The sequence below is a fragment of the Phocoena sinus genome, chromosome 2 (assembly GCF_008692025.1).
Source record: "Phocoena sinus isolate mPhoSin1 chromosome 2, mPhoSin1.pri, whole genome shotgun sequence".
Lineage (NCBI taxonomy): Eukaryota > Metazoa > Chordata > Mammalia > Artiodactyla > Phocoenidae > Phocoena > Phocoena sinus.
Window position 1 is genome coordinate 4,585,894 of NC_045764.1, and position 24,233 is coordinate 4,610,126.

The 24,233-nt window shown below is 38.7% G+C and overlaps 1 protein-coding gene across 2 annotated transcripts in view; it reads right to left on the minus strand.

Annotated features, from left to right (window-relative positions):
- The window catches only part of MRC1 (mannose receptor C-type 1), a 97,056-nt gene that overhangs the window by 39,575 nt on the left and 33,248 nt on the right, over positions 1 to 24,233 (minus strand). For both annotated transcript variants that reach the window (XM_032624584.1, XM_032624583.1), the window contains 7 exons: positions 23,592 to 23,738; positions 18,970 to 19,155; positions 15,523 to 15,680; positions 13,094 to 13,204; positions 8,111 to 8,226; positions 4,532 to 4,680; positions 1,787 to 1,986 (listed from right to left, as the gene is read on the minus strand). In XM_032624584.1, coding sequence (XP_032480475.1) covers positions 1,787 to 1,986; positions 4,532 to 4,680; positions 8,111 to 8,226; positions 13,094 to 13,204; positions 15,523 to 15,680; positions 18,970 to 19,155; positions 23,592 to 23,738 — 1,067 coding nt within the window. The remainder of the gene's footprint in view (positions 1 to 1,786; positions 1,987 to 4,531; positions 4,681 to 8,110; positions 8,227 to 13,093; positions 13,205 to 15,522; positions 15,681 to 18,969; positions 19,156 to 23,591; positions 23,739 to 24,233) is intronic.

Consider the following 24,233-nt stretch of genomic DNA (forward strand, 5'->3'; position numbering starts at 1 on the left):
ACTAAAGCTAAGATTTATAGAATGTAGATAATGTGTCATATTATCCACAGTGATGATATGGGAAATACCCATCAGGATGCAAACAGTAAAGGAGTTCATTGTATCCACCAACTTTTATAATTTTCATTCATTATTTCTCATGAGACGTGGTGCCCACCATTGCGGGCTCGTAGAAGAAGGGATTTGCTTCCAGTGGACTATGGTTGCCCAGTTGTCATAGAGCAACCCAAGGCAATCTTCATCTTGACCTTACTTGAGTTATCTGGATACAGGTAACTTGAGCAACTTTCCACTGCAGTAATTCTCAAGACTCCTGTGAATATCTCAAGTTGTTAGATGGTGATAAGATTTTATTTTCTTAAATCAATTTACTAACAGCTGAATTTTATTACTAACTCTCACATCTTAATATGTACAAAGACGGTCTATATGTTTTCAGACAAACCCTACCCCAAGCACCTCTAAAACCATCATTTCTAGGGAAGCACATATCTGGATTCGTTGAACATCCACCTGGATAACATCTGCTGGAACCCCTGGTTCACTTCCCAGCTCTGGAGAATTCTACTCCTTCTCTCAAAAATTCTGCAGCTCATCTCCATAGCCTGCCACCCTCAGGCGAGTGGCTGTGCATAGGCCGAACCTGGCCTTTGTGCAATAACTCAAAAGTTTCCAGAGGCAGCAAATACCTGATTGGCTTTGCATTAGTCCTCAATCCGTTTGTAAAATCCTCTCCTGTCTTGGCCCAATACGTTCCCTTCTATGTAAATTATGCTTTTAGCTTTGACTGGCTAATCTGGATTGAACGGCTAATGAGTCTCTGTCGCTGCTAAGTAGAAGTTACAAGCTCAACTAGCCCTCGAGTCAGAGGAGACTAAACAACCTCATTCTGACACGTTAGTAACTCAGGTTCTTCGTCAGCTTTGCCTAACTGTCTTACAAAACATGCCAGGGCCATGTGCCTCAAAGGACTGAACAAAAGAAGTCCAGAGGACTGGCCTTTAGAGAATAATGTCATTAAGTGGTAGATAAGTACATTGCTGTATTTGGCTAAACCCAACCTTCTCTAGAAAGAATATGATTTACGAGAGAGAAAAAAAACTCAAATGCTTAATTCATTGGGGTATGGGGTATGTTTTTTGTTTGGGTGAACTTGATTGCATAAGGAGAAAATGGATGGTCCAGTCTAGGAATGTATTGGTTGAAGGCAGGATATCAAACTGTCATTTATAGGTCACTGAACGTCCATGTGCCCCTACGGGAAGTCTTTCATCTCTCATCAGGCATGATAAGCCAGGGTTAAATCAGAACAAGGGAGTATTCTCTCTAGAATCCCAGTGTGACATGATCGCAGATTCGTTTATCAGTTCACTTAGCCTAAAGCTTGGGCTCCAAGAACAGAGCCAAAATGGGATGCAACAGGCTAGCATGAGGGGGAGCAGAAAATTTCACTAAGCTAAAAAGAAGTGCGAGCTCATACTAGGGCAAGCAAGCATGGGAGAGAGGAAAGACGCCAAGAGTGGGAGGTGAGGAAGGCAAAGCAGGTGAAGAAAGGCTGTTGCGAGTTGTGTTTGTGGTATGGGTTGTGTTTGCTGGTCTAAAAGCAACTGGTCCTTAGCAAGGAGAGCTCTTTAAAAACAGTGGATGCCCCAGCCCCCTGCCAGATAAATAAAATCAGAATTTCTACAGGTGGAGCCTGGGCATTGGTTTTCTTTCAATTCCTGAGGTGACTCTTTAGGCTGAAGCATATCCCAAATTCTTTAAGAGCTTAGCAATTGAGACTTACCTTGAAACACAAGCTTGTTTTACTGGAGGTGCCCCAATCCTCTGGACATTTGGGTTCCGGGGTGGTTGTAGGCTCTGGTGGGCGAGTTACTCCTTCTGCCCAGTGTTTGCACACAAATTTTGCCTTTTCTTCACATCTCAAGACATCCCACAAGCCCCCTGCGACCCCAGTTCTCATGGCAACACACCCGGCTTTCCGTCCTGCAGGTAACAAAGCAGAATTCACTCAACAAGTGATTGTGAAAGCCAGCTATGTTCACGGAAGACCGTTCAAACCTGAGCCTCAAGCTGTGGGATCGAATCTACATGTGACGAGAAAATGTAGAGGAGAGATCCTGCAGCATTTGGCAACTGATTTGTGCTATTTTTGAACCATTATTTACCTTTTATTTGTGTGGCCTGTATCCCCAACTGAATTATAATCTCAAATTTCAGGGTTTTGGTAACATTTTGTATTTCTAATATCTGGCAGGGTGCCCCCCTCAACACAGACATTTAACAGTACAATAGTTTTAGTATGATAAAATTTACCATAATGACAAAAATAATGTTTTGGGTTTCTTTTCCCAAGGAAGTTGGTTTTTTTGAATTTATTTTTTATTTTATATCGCTGTCTAGTTGATTTACAATGTTGTGTTAGTTTCAGGTGTACAGCAAAGTGATTCAGTTATACACGTACATATACCCCAAAATAATGGGGTTTTGATGTTTCTTTCTTTTTTAAAAAAAATTATTTAAGATCTGTTATTTTTCCCCCTGGGGTCCATGTAGATATCTGAGAACAGAAGTTCTTTGGACTTCAAAATGAGACACGCCTGAGCTAGAGATTTTAGATCAATTACTCAACTACTATGAACCCATTTCCTCATCTTAAAATGCAAATACTGCTACCTACCTTACAGAGTTGTGATGTACGCCAGCTTTAATGGATAAAAAAGTACATAAAAGACAGTGGGGACTACACTAAGCTTCATGGTTTGAAGCTTTCTGTTTTACCATCATCATTATTTCGAAATAGTAATTAAGATAGAGCTTTGGAAACATTAGGATTCCTTGCTGCTAAGATGAGATAGTCTTTGATTGCTGTCCTTTTAAAGGCAGTAAATGTTTAGAAGTAACTCTCAAAGTTCTGGGGAGGTATATTTTTCCCAAAGTATTTTCTGTAAGATTGCTAATTCCCTATGACTCGAGTTTGATCCATTTTTATTCCCTAAGGATGTTACAGGATTAATCTCTCAGAATGCTACTACTAAATGATCAACACCAGTGAAATGAAGGAGTTTTGCCTGGAGAGTAAGAATTATCACCCTTCATAAAAACAAAAACGTGCACACAGCTCTTAATATACTGCCCTGTTCTTTCAAAATAAACTGAAGTCTTACTATTTTTCAGAATGTTCGATAATTAAACAAAAATCACACTATCCTAATTACTGATCTCTTTTCCTTATTGACAGCTGAGGATACAAATTTTTAAAACTTCTGAAGATTAGGACTTAGTAGGCCAAGGAGTTAATTTGTGCCCTTAAGCTATATTATTCCTTCTTTAGCTTTTTATCCAGGCACAATGAAACACTTGCTATAAGGACGCTGAATTTCCTAAGTGCAGTCATACTGAATTATGTCATAGGCTAGACACCAGTGCATAAAGAAAGCAAAGAACCTTTCAGAGTCTACTTCAGAAACTTCTTATTAAAGAAGGCAAATCGGGCTTCCCTGGTGGCGCAGTGGTTGAGAGTCCGCCTGCCGATGCAGGGGACACGGGTTCGTGGCCCGGTCCGGGAAGATCCCACATGCCGCGGAGCGGTTGGGCCCGTGAGCCATGGCCACTGAGCCTGCGCGTCCGGAGCCTGTGCTCCGCAACAGGAGAGGCCACAACAGTGAGAGGCCCGCGTACCGCAAAAAAAAAAAAAAAAAAAAAAGAAGGCAAATCAAAATTTATAGGGGCGGGGGTGATCTTAGTGCAAACAGCCTGGATTTGGAAATTACAAAGATTAGTCTAAATCCGTGCTTATAAATTTTTCAAGTTCCAGTTTCCACCTCTTTACAATGAGGATACTTAAACTTACCTTGCAGGTTTCCTATAAGGATAAAATTAAATCCAAGGCATATCAAGGGCTAAACGGGGTAGCCCATTCAAGATATTGAAATAATGAGTTCCACATAAGCACTACATCTTGTTCCAGATTTAGCGCAGTCATAATTCCATTCATAGTTACATTGAAAAGCTTTATACCCTTTGAGGATAGTTTTAAGTTCTCAGAAGTAAGTTAACCATTTGGAATCTTTACGACCATTTAGGATTTCATCACTATTTCATAAATACTTCAAATAGAGCGGTACCAGATAACCTAGCAGTTTTCTCTTCCCCTTTTTTTTTTTTTTTAGACCACTGCAAACTAATGGGAACATTTTTAAAAGGAAAAGCAAAAAGAGAATGAAATATGAGATAATAAAATCTAAAAAGCACAATTAATTTACATAAGTCTGTTTGGAAACGTGCTGTGAAGGAATTACAGGCTTGGCCCGATGGACGTGTAGGGTAAATGGAAACTCAAGACCAAAGTGCTGGGACTTCCCTGGTGGTCCAGTGGTTAAGAATCCATGCTTCCACTGCAGAGGGCAGGGGTTCCATCCCTGCTCGGGGAACTAAGATCCCTCAGGCCACATGCTGCGGCCAAAAAAGAACGCAGATTCTTGGTCCGCTCTCCCGACCACCTGAAACAAGACCAAAGCTCTGAACATACCTGGCATATCTGAATTCCAGTGGGTGAACTGAACCCCTTCCGCGATGGTCCACTGAAAAGTTCGTTTGTTTTGTACATCTGAAAGTCCTATCCAAAAATATCTTTCAGGCCTCAATCCAACCAAACTAGTCAGAAAGGCTTGTTCATATCTTAAAAAAAAAAAAAAAATGAACTAAATTTTAGAAAAATGTGAATTTTTCTAATTATCCACATGAAAAATATCTCAATTGTATGCCTGAGCTATGCTTCAGTTGGCAAATCAAACTTATTGTGTTCTATTTACATGTCATTTAAATAATGCAAATTTTCACTAAGGAAATGTGATCTTATGAAGGAAAAATATCATACAGCTGATTGAATAAAATCATTCAAATGTACCCAAACTATTTTTCTCTGTTGCTCACCAGTCCCTCTGCTCCTCCTCAAAGTGAAAGAGAATTCAAAATGCAAAGGAGAAAACTATTGCCTTTTAAAATACATTGTTTGAAAATCAGTCCACTTTTCAAATATTTCAAATGCTCTACACAATTCTTGGTGAAGTAAGTGGAGAGATTGTAACATTATCGAGGACAATACAATTAGAAAACCTGTGTGGATTTTCCACTCAATTTCATTCTCATTTTTCAGCTCTGAAACAAAAGAGAAAATTATCAAGAAATACAGAGAACTAGGGATTCAATCTCTAGAAAGAACTGGGAGCAGAATCACAAATTCCAGCGTTCGCTCTCCTCTGGATCCCATCCTTATATTTGGCGTAATCTGGTAATAATACAATGTAGTTGGTAAGGCAAACAAAATTTGTCTTAATTGATAAAGAGACAATGACGCAGCAACATACGCAAAAAAATATCTCTTTGGAGCAAAAGAAAAGTGATGTCCAGAGTTTCCAGGAACAAAGGGAGCTGTAGATGGCTCCGGCGAGAATAGAGAGGGAAATGGAGAGAAAGCCCCAATAACAAAACATTTGTTTGACCCTAGTCTGAATAATTTCATTCCCTAAACTGAACAAACCAAAAAAATTAAAAAGTAACAACTCAATTTTTCTTAAAGCCCCAAAACCAAATTGAACCACAGAGTTAGTGAGTTCCTGAACACAAGTATCACAGAAAACACATAAGGAGAAGCAAACTTAAAATAGAAAATCTAGGGAAATCTCTATTCCAGTAGACCAAAGACCAACAGTACAGATCAGAACATGCTCCCACAGTGCTTAAAAATGTATAGCTCACTTCCAGGTCATAAGATAAAAATTATCTATGATCTTATTTTCAGAGGTTAGCATTGTATCAGGGTATTACGATGTATCAGACATTTAATTATACATGAAAAAAGAATGTTGAAAAACAAGTTCTTTTGTAAAGACTATATAAATTCTATGACATCTTTCACTTTATCAAAGAATTTTTAATATCAATAGCATCCTCTACATTTTATTGGGTCTGCGTTGAAAGGTCAATAAATATAACTTACTGTATTAAAACTCAATGATTTTTACCTATTTACTTCCAATCAAATGGACATTTTAAAAAATTTCTTTTAAGTTTCTTCTGTGCCTGATCCAGTACTTTGCAAAAAGCAGGAGAAAAAGAAAACCTAAAGAAACATGGGACTCTAGATGTTAAAAGTTACATAAAGGGTTTCCCTGGTGGCGCAGTGGTTGAGAGTCCGCCTGCCGATGCAGGGGACACGGGTTTGTGCCCCGGTCTGGGAAGATCCCACATGCCGCGGAGCGGCTGGGCCCGTGAGCCATGGCCGCTGAGCCTGCACGTCCGGAGCCTGTGCTCCGCAACGGGAGAGGCCACAGCAGGGAGAGGCCCGCGTACCGCCAAAAAAAAAAAAAAAAGTTACATAAAATTCTCTGTGTCCACATCATTTTCTGGACCTAATAATCTAGTAAACCTAGCAAAGCAAAGCAAAACAGAGAATGGAAGACTGGAAAGAATGAATAAAATATTCAGTAAATCTCTCTGCCTTCTTTTTTGTTGGAGGTGGTAGTAAAGATAGAAAGTATGATTTTTGACATGACAAATTTTACATACTTTTTTTGCTTTAAAAAATTTGAGATCTGCTACATTTTTAAAAAGTTAGATCTCTCATGGAGCTCAATATCAAAAAAACAAACAACCCAATTAAAAAATGGAAAGAAGACCTAAATAGACATTGCACCAAAGAAGACATACAGATGGCCAAGAAGCACATGAAAGGATGCTCAACATCACTAATTATTAGAGAAATGCATATGAAAACTACAATGAGGTATCACCTCACACCAGTCAGAATGGCCATCATCAAAAAATCTACAAACAGTAAATGCTGGAGAGGGTGTGGAGAAAAGGGAACCCTTTTGCACTGTTGGTGGGAATTTAAATTACTACAGCCACTATGGAGCACAGTATGGAGGTTCCTTAAAAAACTAAACATAGAACTATCAAATGACCCAGCAATCCCACTACTGGGCATATACCCTGAGAAAACGATAATTCGAAAAGAGACATGTACCACAATGTTCATTGCAGGACTGTTTACAATAGCCAGGACGTGGAAGCACCCTAAACGTCCATGGACAGATGAATGGATAAAGAAGATGTGGCACATATATACAATGGAATATTACTCAGCCATAAAAAGGAACAAAATTTGGTCATTTGTAGAGACGTGGATGGTCCTAGAGTCTGTCATACAGAGTGAAGTAAGCCAGAAAGAGAAAAACAAATATCGTATATTGGGCTTCCCTGGTGGCGCAGTGGTTGAGAGTCCGCCTGCCGATGCAGGGGACGCGGGTTCGTGCCCCGGTCCGGGAGGACCCCACGTGCCGCGGAGCGGCTGGGCCCGTGAGCCATGGCCGCTGGGCCTGCGCGTCCGGAGCCTGTGCTCCGCAACGCGGGGGGCCGCAGCGGTGGGAGGCCCGCGTACCGCAAAAAGAAACAAAAACAAAATATCGTATATTAACGCATATATGTGGAATCTAGAAAAATGGTACAGATGAACCTATTTGTAGGGAAGGAATAGAGATGTAGAGGTAGAGAACGGACATGTGGACACGGCAGGGGGAAGGGGAGGGTGGGACAAATTGGGAGATTAGGTTTGACATAAATACACTACCATGTGTAAAATAGCTAGCTAGTGGGAACCTGCTATATAGCATGGGAGCTCAGCTTGGTGCTCTGTGACGACCTAGATGGGTGGGATGGGGGGTGGGTGGGAGAGAGGTCCAAGAGGGAGGGGATATAGGTATACATATAGCTGATTCACTTCCTTGTACAGCAGAAACTAACACACCATTGTAAAGCAATTATACTCCAATAAGTAAATAAAGTTAGATCTATAAACAACATTTACCAGAGCATTAGCAAACTGTTCTGAACATTGTTTTATGCTACTAAAAGTAGCAAAATATTTTATTGTGTTTTCAATGAAGAATCCAAATAAAAACATGAGTTTTAATGCTCCTATATTTACAAACCACACTTCAAGATTCAATGTAATTTACTCAGAAATTTAGAGCACATTGATATGCTGTTTTGGAAATGGTTCATTATTTGATACATTTTTTTAAAAAACATGAAAATAGTTGCATACCTGTCTTCTATAGTTGTTAGGTAAGCCTTCTCATTCACACAGGTTTGGTTTGCTTCTGTAAATGTTGAAAGTGTGTGTCCAATCAAATAGCAGTAGAAGCCATGTCTTTTCCAGCCCTGTTGATGTTATGAAGCAGATTATCATGCATATTTATTATATAATATTATTTTAATAATTCCTCTATGATGAAACATAAATTGATAAACAATAGACGTGTGTAAAGAACACAAATAAGAATAATTTGACATGCAATGAAAACAATTTATGTGAATAAGGAAAACAGGAGTGCATTGTTCCTCAAATGGCAATTATGATACAAAATGGGGTGAGGGAAGTCATTCTCTCCACTTCTGATGCAACTTCCAACAAAAATGATTTGTGACACGTTTACCCAAGAAACTGAACTAAATGGCTAAGATCTCAGTTTTAGAATAGGTAACCACAGGAAATAATTTGCAGAGTAACAAGCTTAGTCACCTATTGAAGCCAGTAGTAGATGGTGAGTATAAAGCTGTACCATCTGGTCACAGGATAGCACTTATCAAACTTTTGGCAACATGATTTGATGTGCTTCCTCTCCCACACTTCAAACACACAGAAATAAAAGCATGCTAAATAAAAACATAACAATAAACAGAAAATCCATACTAGAGTTTGGGAGAAAGAAGGGGAAATCTCCAGGTATCAAAAATAAATACTAGAAAACTAAAGAGCTGGAATGGAAAATGCACAAGCTGAGACTGTAGTTGCCTGGTTATGTATCAGACCAAGATTAAGGTCCTAGAGTCTAGGGGCTGGGGTATTAATGTCCATACAGATTAGGATATTTGGCCATCAGCCCACCTGAGGCAGGGAGATAGAACTGAAGTCCTTGTGTAAAGATGATACCCACTAAGGGTAGCCCCTCTTTGAAAGGAGAGTGAGAAAACTCCACCCACAGAAGGAGGAAATGACAGAGATTCTTGTCACCAGCCTGGGGTTCTGGGTGAAGGAAGAAAAAAAAATTCTTCTGTTTGAAAATAAATACCAAGTCTGTGCCATAGATGGGTGTCAGTCCCAGCTTTACACTCTCCACATTGTATGAGAATCTACAGCCCAAAAATTAAAATGTAAAATGTAGTCTACAGAAGGAGGATCTTGCAGGCACTTTGAGAAGTAAAGTATAAAACCACATGACAGAAATACTCCCACAATCCAGGTCATGTAAGACTATGACATTTGAGGGTCACGGTGGGGATAGGATGGGGACGAATTCACAATCAAAAATTATAAACCATGTGAGAAAAATGTCTCATTTTAAGGGAGAGTCAACAGTTTAACATAATAAAACAATCTGGAAAAAAATATAAAAAGAAGCATGTTGAGATGATTTAAGTGACAAAAGAAGAAACAGAATCAATGATGAAAGATCAAAATACTATGAACAAAGAACGAGAGGATTCAAACACACACAAAAAAGAATTTCTAGAAAAGAAAAATATGAAGTTAAAAACTCAACGGCCAGATTAATATAGAAAATATGGTTTCAGAAAGATTAGCAAATTGACTGAATGTAGGAGAGATGAGAATATGAAAAGATGTTTCAAAAATCATATTGATAGAAAATATAAATGATAGAATGAGAAGGTTGAAAGTCAACCTGAGAGAAGTTTCAGGAGCACTGAATAAAATTAATGACTGGTAATCTTCAAGAATGGAAGGATACAAATCCTCAAAATGAAGAGGCACACTCAATACCAGATGCAACCAATAAAATAAATCCAAAACTGAACACACTGTACTTACAGACAGAGAAAATGAGATCTTAAAATCAATCAGAGAGAAAATACAGAGTATCCACTTTTAAAAAAAAAGATTTAGTCTAGTAGGAATTCCAACGGCAAAAATAAAGGCCAGGAGAAAATGAAATAATATGTAAAGTGCTGTCAGAAAACAGCTATCAATCTAGAATTCTAAAATGACCTACATAAGTTACTATGCAGGGTGAAGATGAATTCAAGAGATTTCCAAACAAAGACAGAGAGTTTTCCACTCCCAAATCCCAGGCAAAGAACTTCTAAAAGATTTACTTTGGCAAGAAAGGAAAGACAAGAGGAGCAAGTGGGCTAAAAGTCTACACTGAGCAAAGAAGTCAATAAATGTTAGTAAATCCAGGTCTAACTGCCTGGACAAATAGCAAAGATACCTAATTGGTGGTGGGAAGTTAAAGAATGGAATAGTAATAAGATCTGTAGTTTAGTCAATAATATTGTATCCATGCCAACTACCTGTAGTGATCATGTACTCTGGTTAGAGAAAATGCTGTCATTGGCTGAAGTGGAGTGGAGGATACAGGGGAATTCTCGGTACTCTTTTTTTCAACTTCTTGTGAGTCTAACATTACTTCAAAATTTGAAAAACTTTGAATGTTTGAGTGGAATAATTAACATTCATTTTGTTCACGAGGCAGAGAGAGATATTGGTTAACTTCAAGTCAGGAATGCATGTTAAAAATATAAGGGGGGGCTTCCCTGCTGGTGCAGTGGTTGAGAGTCCGCCTGCTGATGCAGGGGACACGGGTTCGTGCCCTGGGCCGGGAGGATCCCACGTGCCGCAGAGCGGCTGGGCCCGTGAGCCATGGCCGCTGAGCCTGCGCGTCCGGAGCCTGTGCTCCGCAATGGGAGAGGCCACAGCAGTGAGAGGCCCGCGTACCGCAAAAAAAAAAAAAAAAAAAAAAAAAGCAAGCAGCTGGAGAAAGAGGTTCCAGGGAAATACCATGCAAAAGATAGTTTCTGTGGCAATATTAATATTATTTAAAATTGACTTTATGATAAAAAAGCATTAGTATGAATGAAGAAAATAATTACATAGTTGAAGGACTGATTCACCAAGAAGATATAATACAGATCAAAGTACATAAATCAAAACTTGATACAATTACAAGGAGAATATTTTGTCAAGCAGACGAAATATTAGAAATATAGAATATCTGGATAATATAAATGCTAAGTTTTATCTGGTCACCATATATAGACCCCTGAACCCCCAGATCAAAGATCATTCTGTTCAAGCACAGATGGAATATTTATAAAAACTGACTATGAACTAGATAATGAAGAAAATCTCAACAAATAACAACAAAAACTTTATATGAGCACAATGCAGTGAAATTTAAATCAACAGTAGCTCCCAATTATTTAGGAACTAAAACACAAACAAATCCCCATCACTACCAGCAAATTCTACCACTATGAAAACACACACACACACATTTCTAAATAATTCATGGGTCAAAAAAATCTTAATGGAAACAAAAAATATTTACAATTTAATCATATGAAAACACCACATAACAAAACTTGGTGGCTGGTTCATCGTTTCAATTCCACCTTTTATTTCTGTAAGCATTTTAATACACATTCACTTTAATGTCATCTCCATTAATTCCACCATCTAAGCTCCTGGTGGTATGTTTTATAATTTTGGATTTCACACTCATCTGTGGGATTCCCAATCAGTCTGGGAAGGAGGACTTCTGCATAAAGAGGATTTACATTTGCGTCCGTCAGACATCCAGGAATATCAGCAACTTGAGAGCACTTCATGTTAATTTCTTACATCAAGGTTTCCCATACAGGTAGCAATGAATTGAAAACTGAATCCCAGATCTTTATGACAGAAGGCCTGTAGTTTTGAATTCTCAGAAATACGCCTACACCACCAAGTACCCAGGCCCAGACAAAAAAACTATTATCTTCCTTTGTTGACAAGTGGATTTGTTTTCTAGACTTTCCAGTGATTTGAGGAAATCAGTGCCTAGAGCATGTGTTTTTAAACCGGCTAAATTAATATCTCTGAGTTCTTGTATCTTGTCCTGTTTAGTTAGAAACATAATGTTTATCTTTTAAGATCACTGAAAGCATAATAACCACACTCAACAAACAGTTGGCCAATATTTTCTTCTTCTTCTTATTTAACCTAATGATTAAATTGGATTTTATCATTATAGACATGACAGTTCACAGAAAAACTATACACAAAATTTTGATTGTGTAGAAGTAATAAAATTTGAGGATTGGTTTATTACTTATAGAAAATTACAATAATAGACAATCTCCTGTACCTGCATATGATCAGGTAAAGAATATGTAAGTGTACTGGTAGTGAAACCAGCAGTGAAAGTGTACTTGGCAGGAAACTTGGGTTCTAGCCTTACCTCTGTGTGACTCATACAAAGTTATCACTTCTCTGGGCTGAAATTTCCAGAACACAAAAATTAAAAGGGGGTTTTCAAGCATCACTAAGATCCTTTCGATCTCTCACTGTATGATTTTCTGTGTTTGCTCTATTTTTCTTTATGGTTTAATTGGTCAGTACTCAAGTATGTTTCATGAATGCTGGTGTTTGTTATGATTTGATCACAACTTGACACTCTTGGACAGAAAATCAGTTTCTACTTTATTTTTATCCAAGAGAAGTGAGAAAGGAAAAAAAGAGGAAGATGGGCAACTCAGCGATCAAACAGGAAAATGACAACCATACGCCCTGTATTTTGCTTTTAGAAACAGCTCCACAGAAATCACTTACTTTAACCTCAAAGGAAGATAAGACCTGCGGGGAGGTATTACTAACTGTGGTGCAGGTGAGAATAAGCACGATAGGACTGCATGGTTTGACTTGGTTTAACTGAGTTACTACCCGGTACTACCAACTAGAGTCTAGACCTCCTGCCTCCCAGATCCTCAGGGATCTACTGAGAAGACTCCCCACCAGAAACAGGCTCACCAGAAATATTATAAATGGAAAAAATGACTAAGGATTGTTTGCTATCTGCAAATTAAGGTTATCCACTGGAAATGTCCTTGATGACCCATAGCGTCATAGACTACCACTACCTGTAAGGTGAAGCAGTTGGCCCCTATTAGTAAGTACCTTCACAGACAAAAATAAAGCTATCACATCATATCTGCTGATCTGAAACCACTGCATGCTTTCTGTACTCACTCTCTGGCAGCCTGTTTCCACTTCCACTATTCCTGGAGTTTGGGCTTGTGATTTCATCTTACAGATGTAGCCAAGAGACTGTTCACAGGCCCGATCCGCCCAGTACCCATCCTGCAGAAAGCAAAGGAAAAAAAAAAACAAAAACTCAATGATCATCAGTTGTTTGGTGCTATTTCCTCATAACTGCACCTCTGAAAAGGGAAATAAAGATTCGAGGTTATTAAGAGAAAAAGGCATCCATGAAAAGGAAAGGTAAATGGACATTTTACCAGGAAACTGCAAATTTGACTTTGGCTACAAAGATATAAAGAGATTGTAGCCCCAGTATGTTTTTTATATCTTTGCTGTCAAGCCACTCTGGAGGGGGATCTAGAGAGAAACGAAAAATGCTCATAAGCCCTTAAGAGATGGTCCCAACAGAAGGTTTACCTCCTCTTCCATCCCTATGGGCAGTTGTTTTCAAGTTAACTGAGTACGTTTAAAGCCACCCAGAAAGAAGGCCCACCCTGAAAACACACCTGAAACCAGTTTTCTGCCCTCCATTCTTCCCATTTCTATTGATGAGGGTCCCCCCGGAGCTAAGGTACCATATTTCACTCTACTTCAAATTCCACCCTTTCTGCCTTCCTTAGAGATTTCACGTTAAAAGACTTCTCTTCTCCTTCCCTTAACTGCTAAACACCTTGAAAAATGTTTTCCGTACCCACTACAACCTGGCACTCAACTCTTCAGCCGGTGTAATATTTGCAAATTGCAGATTAGGTCTGGCTACTCCCAGGCTAATGCATGTTTTCTCGTGGCCAGTATTTTCCCTACACACCCCTCTACCTCTCACTCCATGCTTTCAGCCATACAGTCTTTTGAGTTCCCTACAAGTAGGATGCTCTCTGGTTTCCCCTTCCCAGGACACACTTCTGCCTATTCTTTCAATAATTAACACATACTCTTTCCTTAAGCTTTCAATTTATCACCATGGTAACAACCACAATGATAAAAACAGTAGCTAATACTTACTGAGCAGGAAGTTTGGGCCAGGCACTGTGCACGTTATACACCTTAACCCATTTAATCCTTACACCCACCATATGAGCTGGGTATGATTATTATTATTATTTTACAAATGACGAAATAAGCCATGCATCAAAACCAAGCCTCTTAACCACCAGCTTCATTCTCTATTAAGAAAAGATCACTTGATGATATACTTCAGTCGCTAGAGTGATATTTAAGACATGGAAGCCATTTTTTCATATTTGGCACCTCTTTGTAACCTAAAAAAAAATCTGTAGCTCTCCAACCACAGACTCTAGGCTGTTGGACCCAGAGTAGATCTAGCTAGGTCTCCATCCACTCAGAGCAACCAGCTAAAAGTAGGACCAGAGCTCTGAATTGATTAATCAAGCCATATAAAAACCTGTGGAGAAAAGGGAACCCTCCTACACCATCGGTGGGAACGTACATTGGTGCAGCCACTATGGAGAACAGTATGGAGGTTCCTCCAAAAAACAAAAATAAAACTACCATATGACCCAGCAATCCCACTCCTAGGCATATACCCAGAGAAAACTATAATTTGATATATGCACCCCAATGTTCATTGCAGCACTATTTACAATGGCCAGGACATGGAACCAACCTAAATGTCCATCGACAGAGGAATGGATAAAAAAGATGTGGCACATATATACAACAGCATATTAGCCATGAAAAGGAACAAAATAATGCCAATTGCAGCAACATGGATGGACCTAGAGATTGTCATACTGAGTGAAGTAAGTCAGACACAGAAAGACAAATATATATCACTTATACGTGGAATCTAACAAACGTGTACAAATAAACTTATTCACAAAACAGAAGCAGAGTCACAGATGTAGAAAACATGGTTATTGGGGGAAAAGGGGGAAGAGATAAATTGGGAGATTGGGATTGACATATACACACTACTATACATAAAATAGATAACTAATAAGGACCTGCTGTATAGCACAGGGAACTCTACTCAATACTCTGCAATGACCTATATGGGAATAGAAGCTAAAAAAGAGCGGATATGTGTGTATGCATAACTGATTCACCTTGCTGTACAGTAGACACTAACACAACACTGAAAATCAACTATACTGCAATAAAAATTTTCAAAAAACAAACTTAGAACCAAGCATAGGAATGATACGAGCGTTCGTTATTAGTTAATTTCATCTTTGAAATGAAAGTTTCTGTCTGTTGCTTTTCTAGTCCTCTTGAGAACTTGGGTGTGCCAGACAATTGAGAGAGACTCAAAAAACTAAATCTGAATTCTCGTTCAACCTTGATCTATGTCAATTCAGTAGAATAGAAACAATGGAAACAATCGTACGTAATAAGTGGGACAGCAGGAAAATTTCCCTGTGGCTTTTGCTAGATATCAGTAACTAAAGTTGCCTTACTTTGCCTTTCATCACCGCACAGTCTTCCTGCCTATTGTTTTCATGACTTGGTTCTCCACGAAGCCATTTGGTAAATGTTACAGGGGCTCCATCACTCCATTCAAAGTACATTTGAATCTTGATGTCATTTAAGCCAATCCATAACTCATCACTTGGCTCTAAACAGGAAGAAAAACACAGAAGTCATTTACCCAAAGTTTTCTTTCTAAACATCAGGAGGTTATCAGGAAAAGAAGACCCGTTCTTTATCAACAACTCCCTTGATATTATCACTAGCATGAAAGACCATCCTCTTGAGCTTTAAACGGATCTACCTCTGTAGACTGAGATGTCAACTACATTTTATGTTGTCGATTTTTTTTTTTTTTTTTTTTTTTTTTTTTTTTTTTTGGTGGTACGCAGGCCTCTCACTGTTGTGGCCTCTCCCGTCGTGGAGCACAGACTCCGGACGCGCAGGCTCAGCGGCCATGGCGCATGGGCCCAGCCGCTCCGCGGCACGTGGGATCTTCCCGGACCGGGGCACGAACCCGTGTCCGCTGCATCGGCAGGCGGACTCCCAACCACTGCGCCACCAGGGAAGCCCCTATGTTGTCAATTTTAGTTTAAAATGTGTAACGTATTCTTCACATTGTGGATATGACTGTATTCTTCTGTTGTGCTACTGCAAATTCTATCTCCTGGGAGTTGTTAAACAGAAACTGAAGTGGGTCTATCATGATCCTCTATCTTGTGAAGCTGCTTTTTTGTTATAAATAATTTACCATATACCAACCACACTCACGGTGCTGGAAATATGGCAGCTTCTTTATACATAAATCTATTTGACTACTATTAAATCTTATTGAGTGTTTTAAAATAATAAAAATTAAAGACCACTCCTATTTTACTGACGATGTTATCAAGAACATTCTAGGTGTTTCTGTTAAAGTTTAATCACTGTAATAGGAGTGAAAATGATCCATACAGTGAGAAGATATATAAACTGAAGGCTTGGGCTGTCTTCTGGCATTTAGCACTTATTTATTAGTCTATGTATATGAATGAATCTGCCACCATTTTCACTATGAAACACCAGAAAAACCCAGATAACAAACAAAAGTTAAAATAAAAACAACCAGGTATAGATATAAAAGAGGATCATTCTGTTTTGAAAATTCTATGCAGAGCGTTATTGATTTTATCAGTAGTTTTAATTCTAAGAATTCTCAATATCGTTAAGTGAAAACGGGACCAAATAGAAGGCCTGAGGCCTCGTGACTAAAATCATACACGGTTTTCCATATTTTAAAACTTGAAGGAATACACAATTCAATATCTATTTAAGTTTCATGTGTTCTTTAAACAGTTAAATAAAATTACTTGCCAAAAGTTTGTAGAGATGATGTTGTAGTAGAAAATGAGGAATATGCCGCATTGTGTAGGAATTTCCCTAAATGGTTTAGTCTCTTCCTCTTGAAATTGTCACTCAAGTTTGCTTTTGGAGAAGTCCCTGACTGGCCTGGTGCCAGTCCCAGCAGATGTTTCCAGCACCATGAAACGTGACTGGCATTGCCAGGATGATCCCTTTTCCTTTCACTTAATCTGGCAGATCATGTACTTTGGGCAGAAAATATAGGCTCCAAGATGACCTCAGGTACCCCTCAAGGTTTTTAGGTTCAAGACCAATGAAAACCTAAACTCCCAAGTCCCACGATTATAATAAAGTATCAAGAGTTTCTGATAAACATTTTTCTCACTAAACTGTTCTCCCCCCGTAGCTTCTGTACGCACAAGCTTGATCCTACGAAAATATATAAGATGTGAGCACAAAGTTGTTAGACGGACTTATCAATCTGTTAGGGAAGCTGTCTTTGTTGATGGAGTCATAACTTATATGTGTAGGTCCCAACTTATCCACTGTATTTCCATGATTAACATGAAAGATATCAACTCAACTAGCTACAAAAAGGTTTTCTAGGCTTCTGACTTAGAAACAAGCATTCTAATTTTATAACTTTCCTTTACCTTTATCAATATGATTTGTATTGTTTTAAATAAATAAATCTTTATCAGTAATAAAAAAGAGAAGGTTTCCATAGTGAAAGTTTACTAATTCTCCAGCTGAGTCTAAAAGCAACCTTCATCATCCAAACTCCTAAAATAACTCTAGCAATAAATATATAAGGTTCTCCTATTACTAGACCCATATGATATAAAGTAGAGCAAAATTTGCACGTTAGCCCTACAGCCTCTTAACTAATGTGTTTTCCACCGATTCACTCGCAAACCTTATTCCCTACTCTAAGTATCATGCCATCTCTGTCACGATATTATTCAGATACACTGGTTTTGATTACATTAGTATCGTGTAGTCCAGATGCTCCAGGACAGGTAAATGTAGAATAATCAAGAAATTATTTATGGGCTGTAGCAGAATATCATCATCACCCTGCCGAACTCAGTGAGGCGAGCAAAGGAGAAAGGACTCTGTTCAGCACTGGCGCTGACAGCAGCAGTGCTGGGGATGTTCTACATCTTTTTCTGAGACTACTTTATTCTTCTCATCTATTTGTTCATTGTTTTTCTCTTCTCCCCTACCCCTGCTCCTATCCATTTTCAGGCAGTAAGTGTCAGGAAGCAGTCCCCACCATCGCCACCATCCATTTCCTCTTGTTTTGCTCTCTGGAAACGAAAAGGTCCAGCTATTCTGCTGTAGCATAAGTGGAAGCAGAAAACGATAATCGTTGAATCAGCAAGTACGGCTGAGTGCCCGTCACCATTACTTCCTTCCTCAGCCTCCTTCTCTTCAGGATAAGCATATTCCCAACTCGCTTTACTCACTTTTTAAATGTTTTTGATAGGGCCAATCTTTACAATATTGAGTTACTACATTTTCTCTTCGTCTCTTAGAGTCCTAAAATGGAGACGCAAATTTCTTTAAAAGGTTTAGGCCACCATCTAACCACTCCAATCAAATAAATTCTTTCTTTCCCTGCTCATCATTCTAGCAGCCTTAGCTAGATTAATAAAGAAAATAAAATTCAGAGGATGAGATGGTTCATTTAGAGACCTTTCCTGTGAGCCAAAACACGGGCCTTAAAAGAGAAAATACATCCGTACACACAACTAATTCCAACTAGTGAAATACTGTTCACAGATTTAAGGTAGACTGCTCTGAATCCAGATTATATATAGAAACACAGTATTTTTTTTTTGAAACACAGTATTTTTAAAACTATGCATAGGTTGATTCCATATTAAAAAAACTCAAATGTTCTCTTAGTGGTAAAAATTCTTTAAATTACTATATAATTTTACTATTTTAGGCACGACTGATATTTGTTACTAAATTGTTCATTGAATTGTTTACTTGAATTTATTAGATTTAACATGTATGATTAAATTTTCCAAAGATGGGTGGTAAGTCAGGAAGATGAGAATCAAGTGTATTACAGATGAAGCTCTTACCATAGCCCAGCTGCGAGATAATGAAGTCAAATTCCTCGATGCTGTGTATACTTGCTAGGTCACCACCTTCCTTCCTACATGCAATCAAGGCATCTCTTTGGATTTTCTTCTCTTCTCTGTAAATCTTGTAACAGTGACCTGCATACGGCCACCACTGACTTGGACAGTAGGTAGGCACATCACTTTCTAGAAAAAAAAAAAAAAAAAAGAGTTTGGAAAACATTTAAAAGGAGTTTTTTTTTTATTGTTTAAACATTTTTTTAATTTAACAATATTTTCTATCATTCTCTACAGGAAACAGTTCATAGTCATAGGCAAATATAGCTAATATTTATTTTTCCATTTTTTGGCACAGGTATTCACAAAAGATAGACGAGATTGTGTTTGCTTTTAGACTAAAGATGATACGGAAGTCATCTTTCATTTTAAAATAAAGCCAAATGAGAAATCTGTTCTTATTTTCAACTGTACCTACAACAAGGCCACAGTAAGATACAACAGATTGTCTCATTTCGCCTGCATTTTATCATCGGCAGACCTGTCCTAAGCATGTTCTATAAATACTGGAAGCACAAGAGTTTTGTCATATAACGTATTCATTCCTCAAAAGATTTCAAGTTACCTCTATTCTACGGACATTAGGAAGCCATCCATTCCTCAGAGGATGGGCACGACTCACAAGGCAGGCAGGAGAAAGACGTGCTGACACAGGGCCTAGAATGGGTGGGGGCGGGGGGGGGGGCACCAAGGAGCTTCTGAAACCATGGCAGTGTGAGCCGGCCACCTGTGCCTTTGAACTAACCCACTGCCGTGCACTTGCTCCCAAAAGATGACACATAACTGCAGAAATCACAGGGACTTCGATTCCAAAGTCTTTCAGGCAAAATCTGAATCTGCCACAAGCTGTGTGATGTTGGGTCTGTCACATCACATGAACCTAACTATCCATGTATGTAAAATATTGTAAATAATATGAATACTAGTACTAATATTAAACTACCCATCCTCACTGTGTTCTGCACTTGAGATAATACGACTATAAATTACAAATACAACAACAATGTTTAATCAAACCAGTAACGGTGACCAAGGTCCTAATTATTGCTACCAGTAGTCAGGGTCAAATTTCATGACCTTGATTCTACATTACAAACATGACAGTAATGAGCTAGGGAAAGTGACAGTAACAACGTTCGAAGGCAAGAGACTTGCTTCATTCATCCTCATATAGGCCCTGAAATGGCACAGGGCCTGGCACAGAATAAGTGTCATGAATTGTTGGTCAAGAAAAAGAACTGAAGCTAGATTTACTATACAACAGCTTATTGTGCCCATTTTATGGATACTATTTCAAACAGCAATTGAGCAATATATCTTGCGTAAAGAGGGACTATATTGCCAAATGAATGTCAATTTCTATATTTAAGTTTGATACTAAATGTTCTCAAATGTGCTGCCTTAGTACAGGGCACCTTTGTTATCCGTTTCATGTATCAGTTCCATAGTCTCTCAAAGTCTGGGAATGTCTGCATCACCTTTGTATAAGCTCGAGATTCTGTGTACAGTCATTCAAGTAAATAGGCAGTCCTGAGATCCAAACACTGTATTATTATAACAGAAAAGTGCATATTTTTAGAAAATCTATTCCTTCTATACAGTTCCAGTGGTGACCAAAAAAAAAGAAAAGTTAGTATCACTCTGGAGCCCTCTTGTGGGATATTTTAATTTTGCTGCTCAAGAAGTTGAAAATGATGCCAGCACATGCTGAGGGCTTCAAAAACTAAACAGATGCACTTTAAAAATATTTCAAAACATGGAAACAACCAATGTAGAGGCGTCCCCTGGGGCAGCCACAAAAAATGGCTTATTCCTGTACAGCAACACTGTCTGACTGAAATATAACATAATCCACAAATGGGAGCCACGTATGGAATTATACATTTGCCAGTTGCCATGTTAAATACAAGTCTCAAGAGAGACAGGTAACCTTCATTATAATAATACATCATATTTAACCCAATATATCCAAAATATTATCATATCAAGATGTAATCAATTAAAAAATAATGAGACCGTTCACTTTTGTTTTTCATGCTATGTCTTGTGAGTCCAGCGTGTATTTTACACTCACAGCAAATCTCTGTTGGAACCAGCTGCATTTCATGTGCTCAGGGGTCACGTGGTTAGTGGCTACTGAACTGGACAGTGCAGCTCTAGCAACCTAGGGATCATGGACGAACAGGGTGGCATTGCAAAGACAAACAGGGGACGAGGTAGAACCCTTGCCCAAGAAAGTCACCAATAATGTACGCTTCATAATCCTAACTCTGATATGCTTTTCCAAGCTCTGGTTTATTTGAGTTTATAGATAAGGTAGAATGATTAATCCAGGAAGTATAGAGAAATTCAAAAACCAATGGGAAGTGAAAGTTAGCAAGTGAAGCAAGTAAGGCATGTAACCGAGCAGGACCCTAGGGGGCCTTCCTGGGACAGATCCCCTCCCCCATATCCTCTGCTGTAGCTCCTCTCTGAAGTACCCAGATAATAGTATCTGATGGACATTTCCTGAGTTGTTTTACAGATGCTAAAACCACCACCAAATGGAAGAAATTAACTACTTGATGATCAGGAGGGTGTTGGCACCTAAGGATCGATAACATCAACCCCCTGGGACACTGCCATGTTCCCTCACCATCAACCAATCACAGAATTTTGCACAAGCTGATCACATACCCTGCAACCCACCTCCCTCGCCTGGACTTTACAAATGTTTTCCTGAAACCCATAGGGGAGTTCAGTGTTTTGAGTACTAGCTGCCCTGGGCTCCTTGCTTGGCACCTGCAATAAACCCTTCAATTTCCTTCACCACAACCCGGTGTCAGTAGATCTGGCTTTACTGCACGCAGACCAGCAGACCCAAGTTTGGTTCCAGTAACAGGCATAGCAGAGAAATAAGAATAATGGACTGAGTGCTTGACGATATGAACAAACATTCACAGGAAGAACAAGTGTTAGTATTTCCACTTCACAGATAGGAAACTAAAACCGGGGGGTTAAGGAACAAGGCCAAGTTACAGAATTCTACCTCCTCACCTCAGACATGATAAAACCACCATTCTCCTCACCCCCTAAGTGGTAATTCCAAACCTTCTGAAGGAGAATTATATGAGCTCTTCCAAGAGGGAAGGATTGTATCAGTACCACTTGTCGTATGGGAGGAATAGAGGAGATGAAATACAAAAATGACTGAGGTCTCCCTGAGGCGTGCCCACAGCCATAAGGGTGACCCTGTAAAGTATAATCAAACCCAATAATGGGACCCTCATCTATATCCATTGGAGAACTCCGCCATATTTGTATCCATTAAAATGGCAAACACACCCACTCTTTGACCTGGCAATTCCACTTCTAGGAATAATCACACACATCAAATGACAGATGTATAAAGTTACTCACTGTGGGATTGTTTGTAATAATAAAAACTTGGAAGTAAACTAAAGTTCCATTAACAGGGGACTGGTTAGAAAAAAAATACGGTCTCTCCCTGCAATGGCTAACGTACAGCCATAAAAATGAACACAGAAGCTACCTATGTACTGTATGGAATGATGCCCCAAATTGCTATTAAGTGAAAAAGTAGAGCAAAATGTATCATATGCTGTCATTTGTATAAAACAGACAAAAAGAATTGCAAACATATTTGTTCATATATTCATAGAATAACTAGGTAAGGCTATACACCCAGACACGGTTATTCAGAGAGGAACTGCAAATCTGAAGTAAGAACTGGAAGAAATTATTATTATTTATCATGTTGTACCACAGACTTTCTAGCCATGTCAATCATATTTTAAAATAAATGAAATTGCTTTTAAAAGTCAAGGAGCAAAAGAAGTGAAGAATGCCACGCTGTCAGATTTCCCAAGAAGAATATATATATATACACACACATAAATGACCATGAAGTATTAAGTGTCTCTCCAAAAACAGGTGATGGTGAAAAAAATGTATCAATAGTTAGTTTGCTTTTTGTCAATTTGAAGAAAAAAATGCATTCTGGGCTTAGTAGCTTAATTCTTCTATAAAATTATAATAGAGAGCATAATTGCATTTTTTCCCGCTGGTCTAGCCTATATATAAAATTCAGTGACTACTTCTGGGATGTTTTATTCCATTTTGGTGAAGACTTCAGTGTATATGTTAAACTAAGTAACACTGGCGCCCAGATACGCCATTAAATAGTGAGGACATAATGAAAACATTCCTTTCAGATACTGATTTCCTAGCTTGGATTCCAGTTTTGTCACATGTGCGAGTTTTTTTATATCCTCTGAATATCTTTTTCCTCATCTAAAATGTGTGAATAATAATACCTACCTCACAGGGCAGCTGTGAAGATAAAATTTTTATTAATGCTGTGTCAAAGGCTTTGCTCATGCCCAAACACTCCAGCACACTCAGGAAAGGTTAGCAACCGCCAAAAAGACATTCTGTAGGAATATCATTAAGTTGATACCATAAACGATCAACAAAACCTGTCAGTGCCTACAGTTAGGACTAGACTGTAATCTGATCTTTAAATTATAATATTTTATACACTTCAGATCAGATAGATCACTTACCTGAGGGGATAACAAAAGAATTCAAAGTTGTGTTGCCCTTTTTACAAATATAGCCTAGCTTCTGAACACATTGCAGATTTTCCCATTTAGCACTTTTCCCGGGATTTAGTGACACACAGCTTTTTCCTGGTTCCGCTGATGGACTTCCTTTGGGGAAAAGAAAAAATAAAAGTGGGACTATTATAGGAATTACAAGTAAATAGACCCCCCAGAGCCTCGTGCGTTTATCCTTGGCATTTAATGGATCCCCACCCTTTCTGTTACACATTCACAAATAAATAATTAGTGCCGGCAGAGCAAAAGACATGTTGGGTGTCCATTTGTTTTCTCATTGTTGGATCATTCCAATACCTGAAATGTTGATTATATAAGTCTACTTCTTTGAAATAAATTTTTCCCCACAATATCAAACAATAAAGCTAAACCTTAAACCCTGAACAATCTTCACACTGGGTTATTTTACGTATGATAGGGGGGTAAATAACAAAAGAATACACCATGTTCCAAATCAGCCATATTCAACATTGTCGATACCTCCCCAGAAGCCTAAGTCAGGCTAACTGTGGACCAGCCAGAGAATTTCTGGACATGGGAAAACCTTCTCCAGTTAGAAAGAAGAGGCAGGAAAGAAGGCAATGCGAG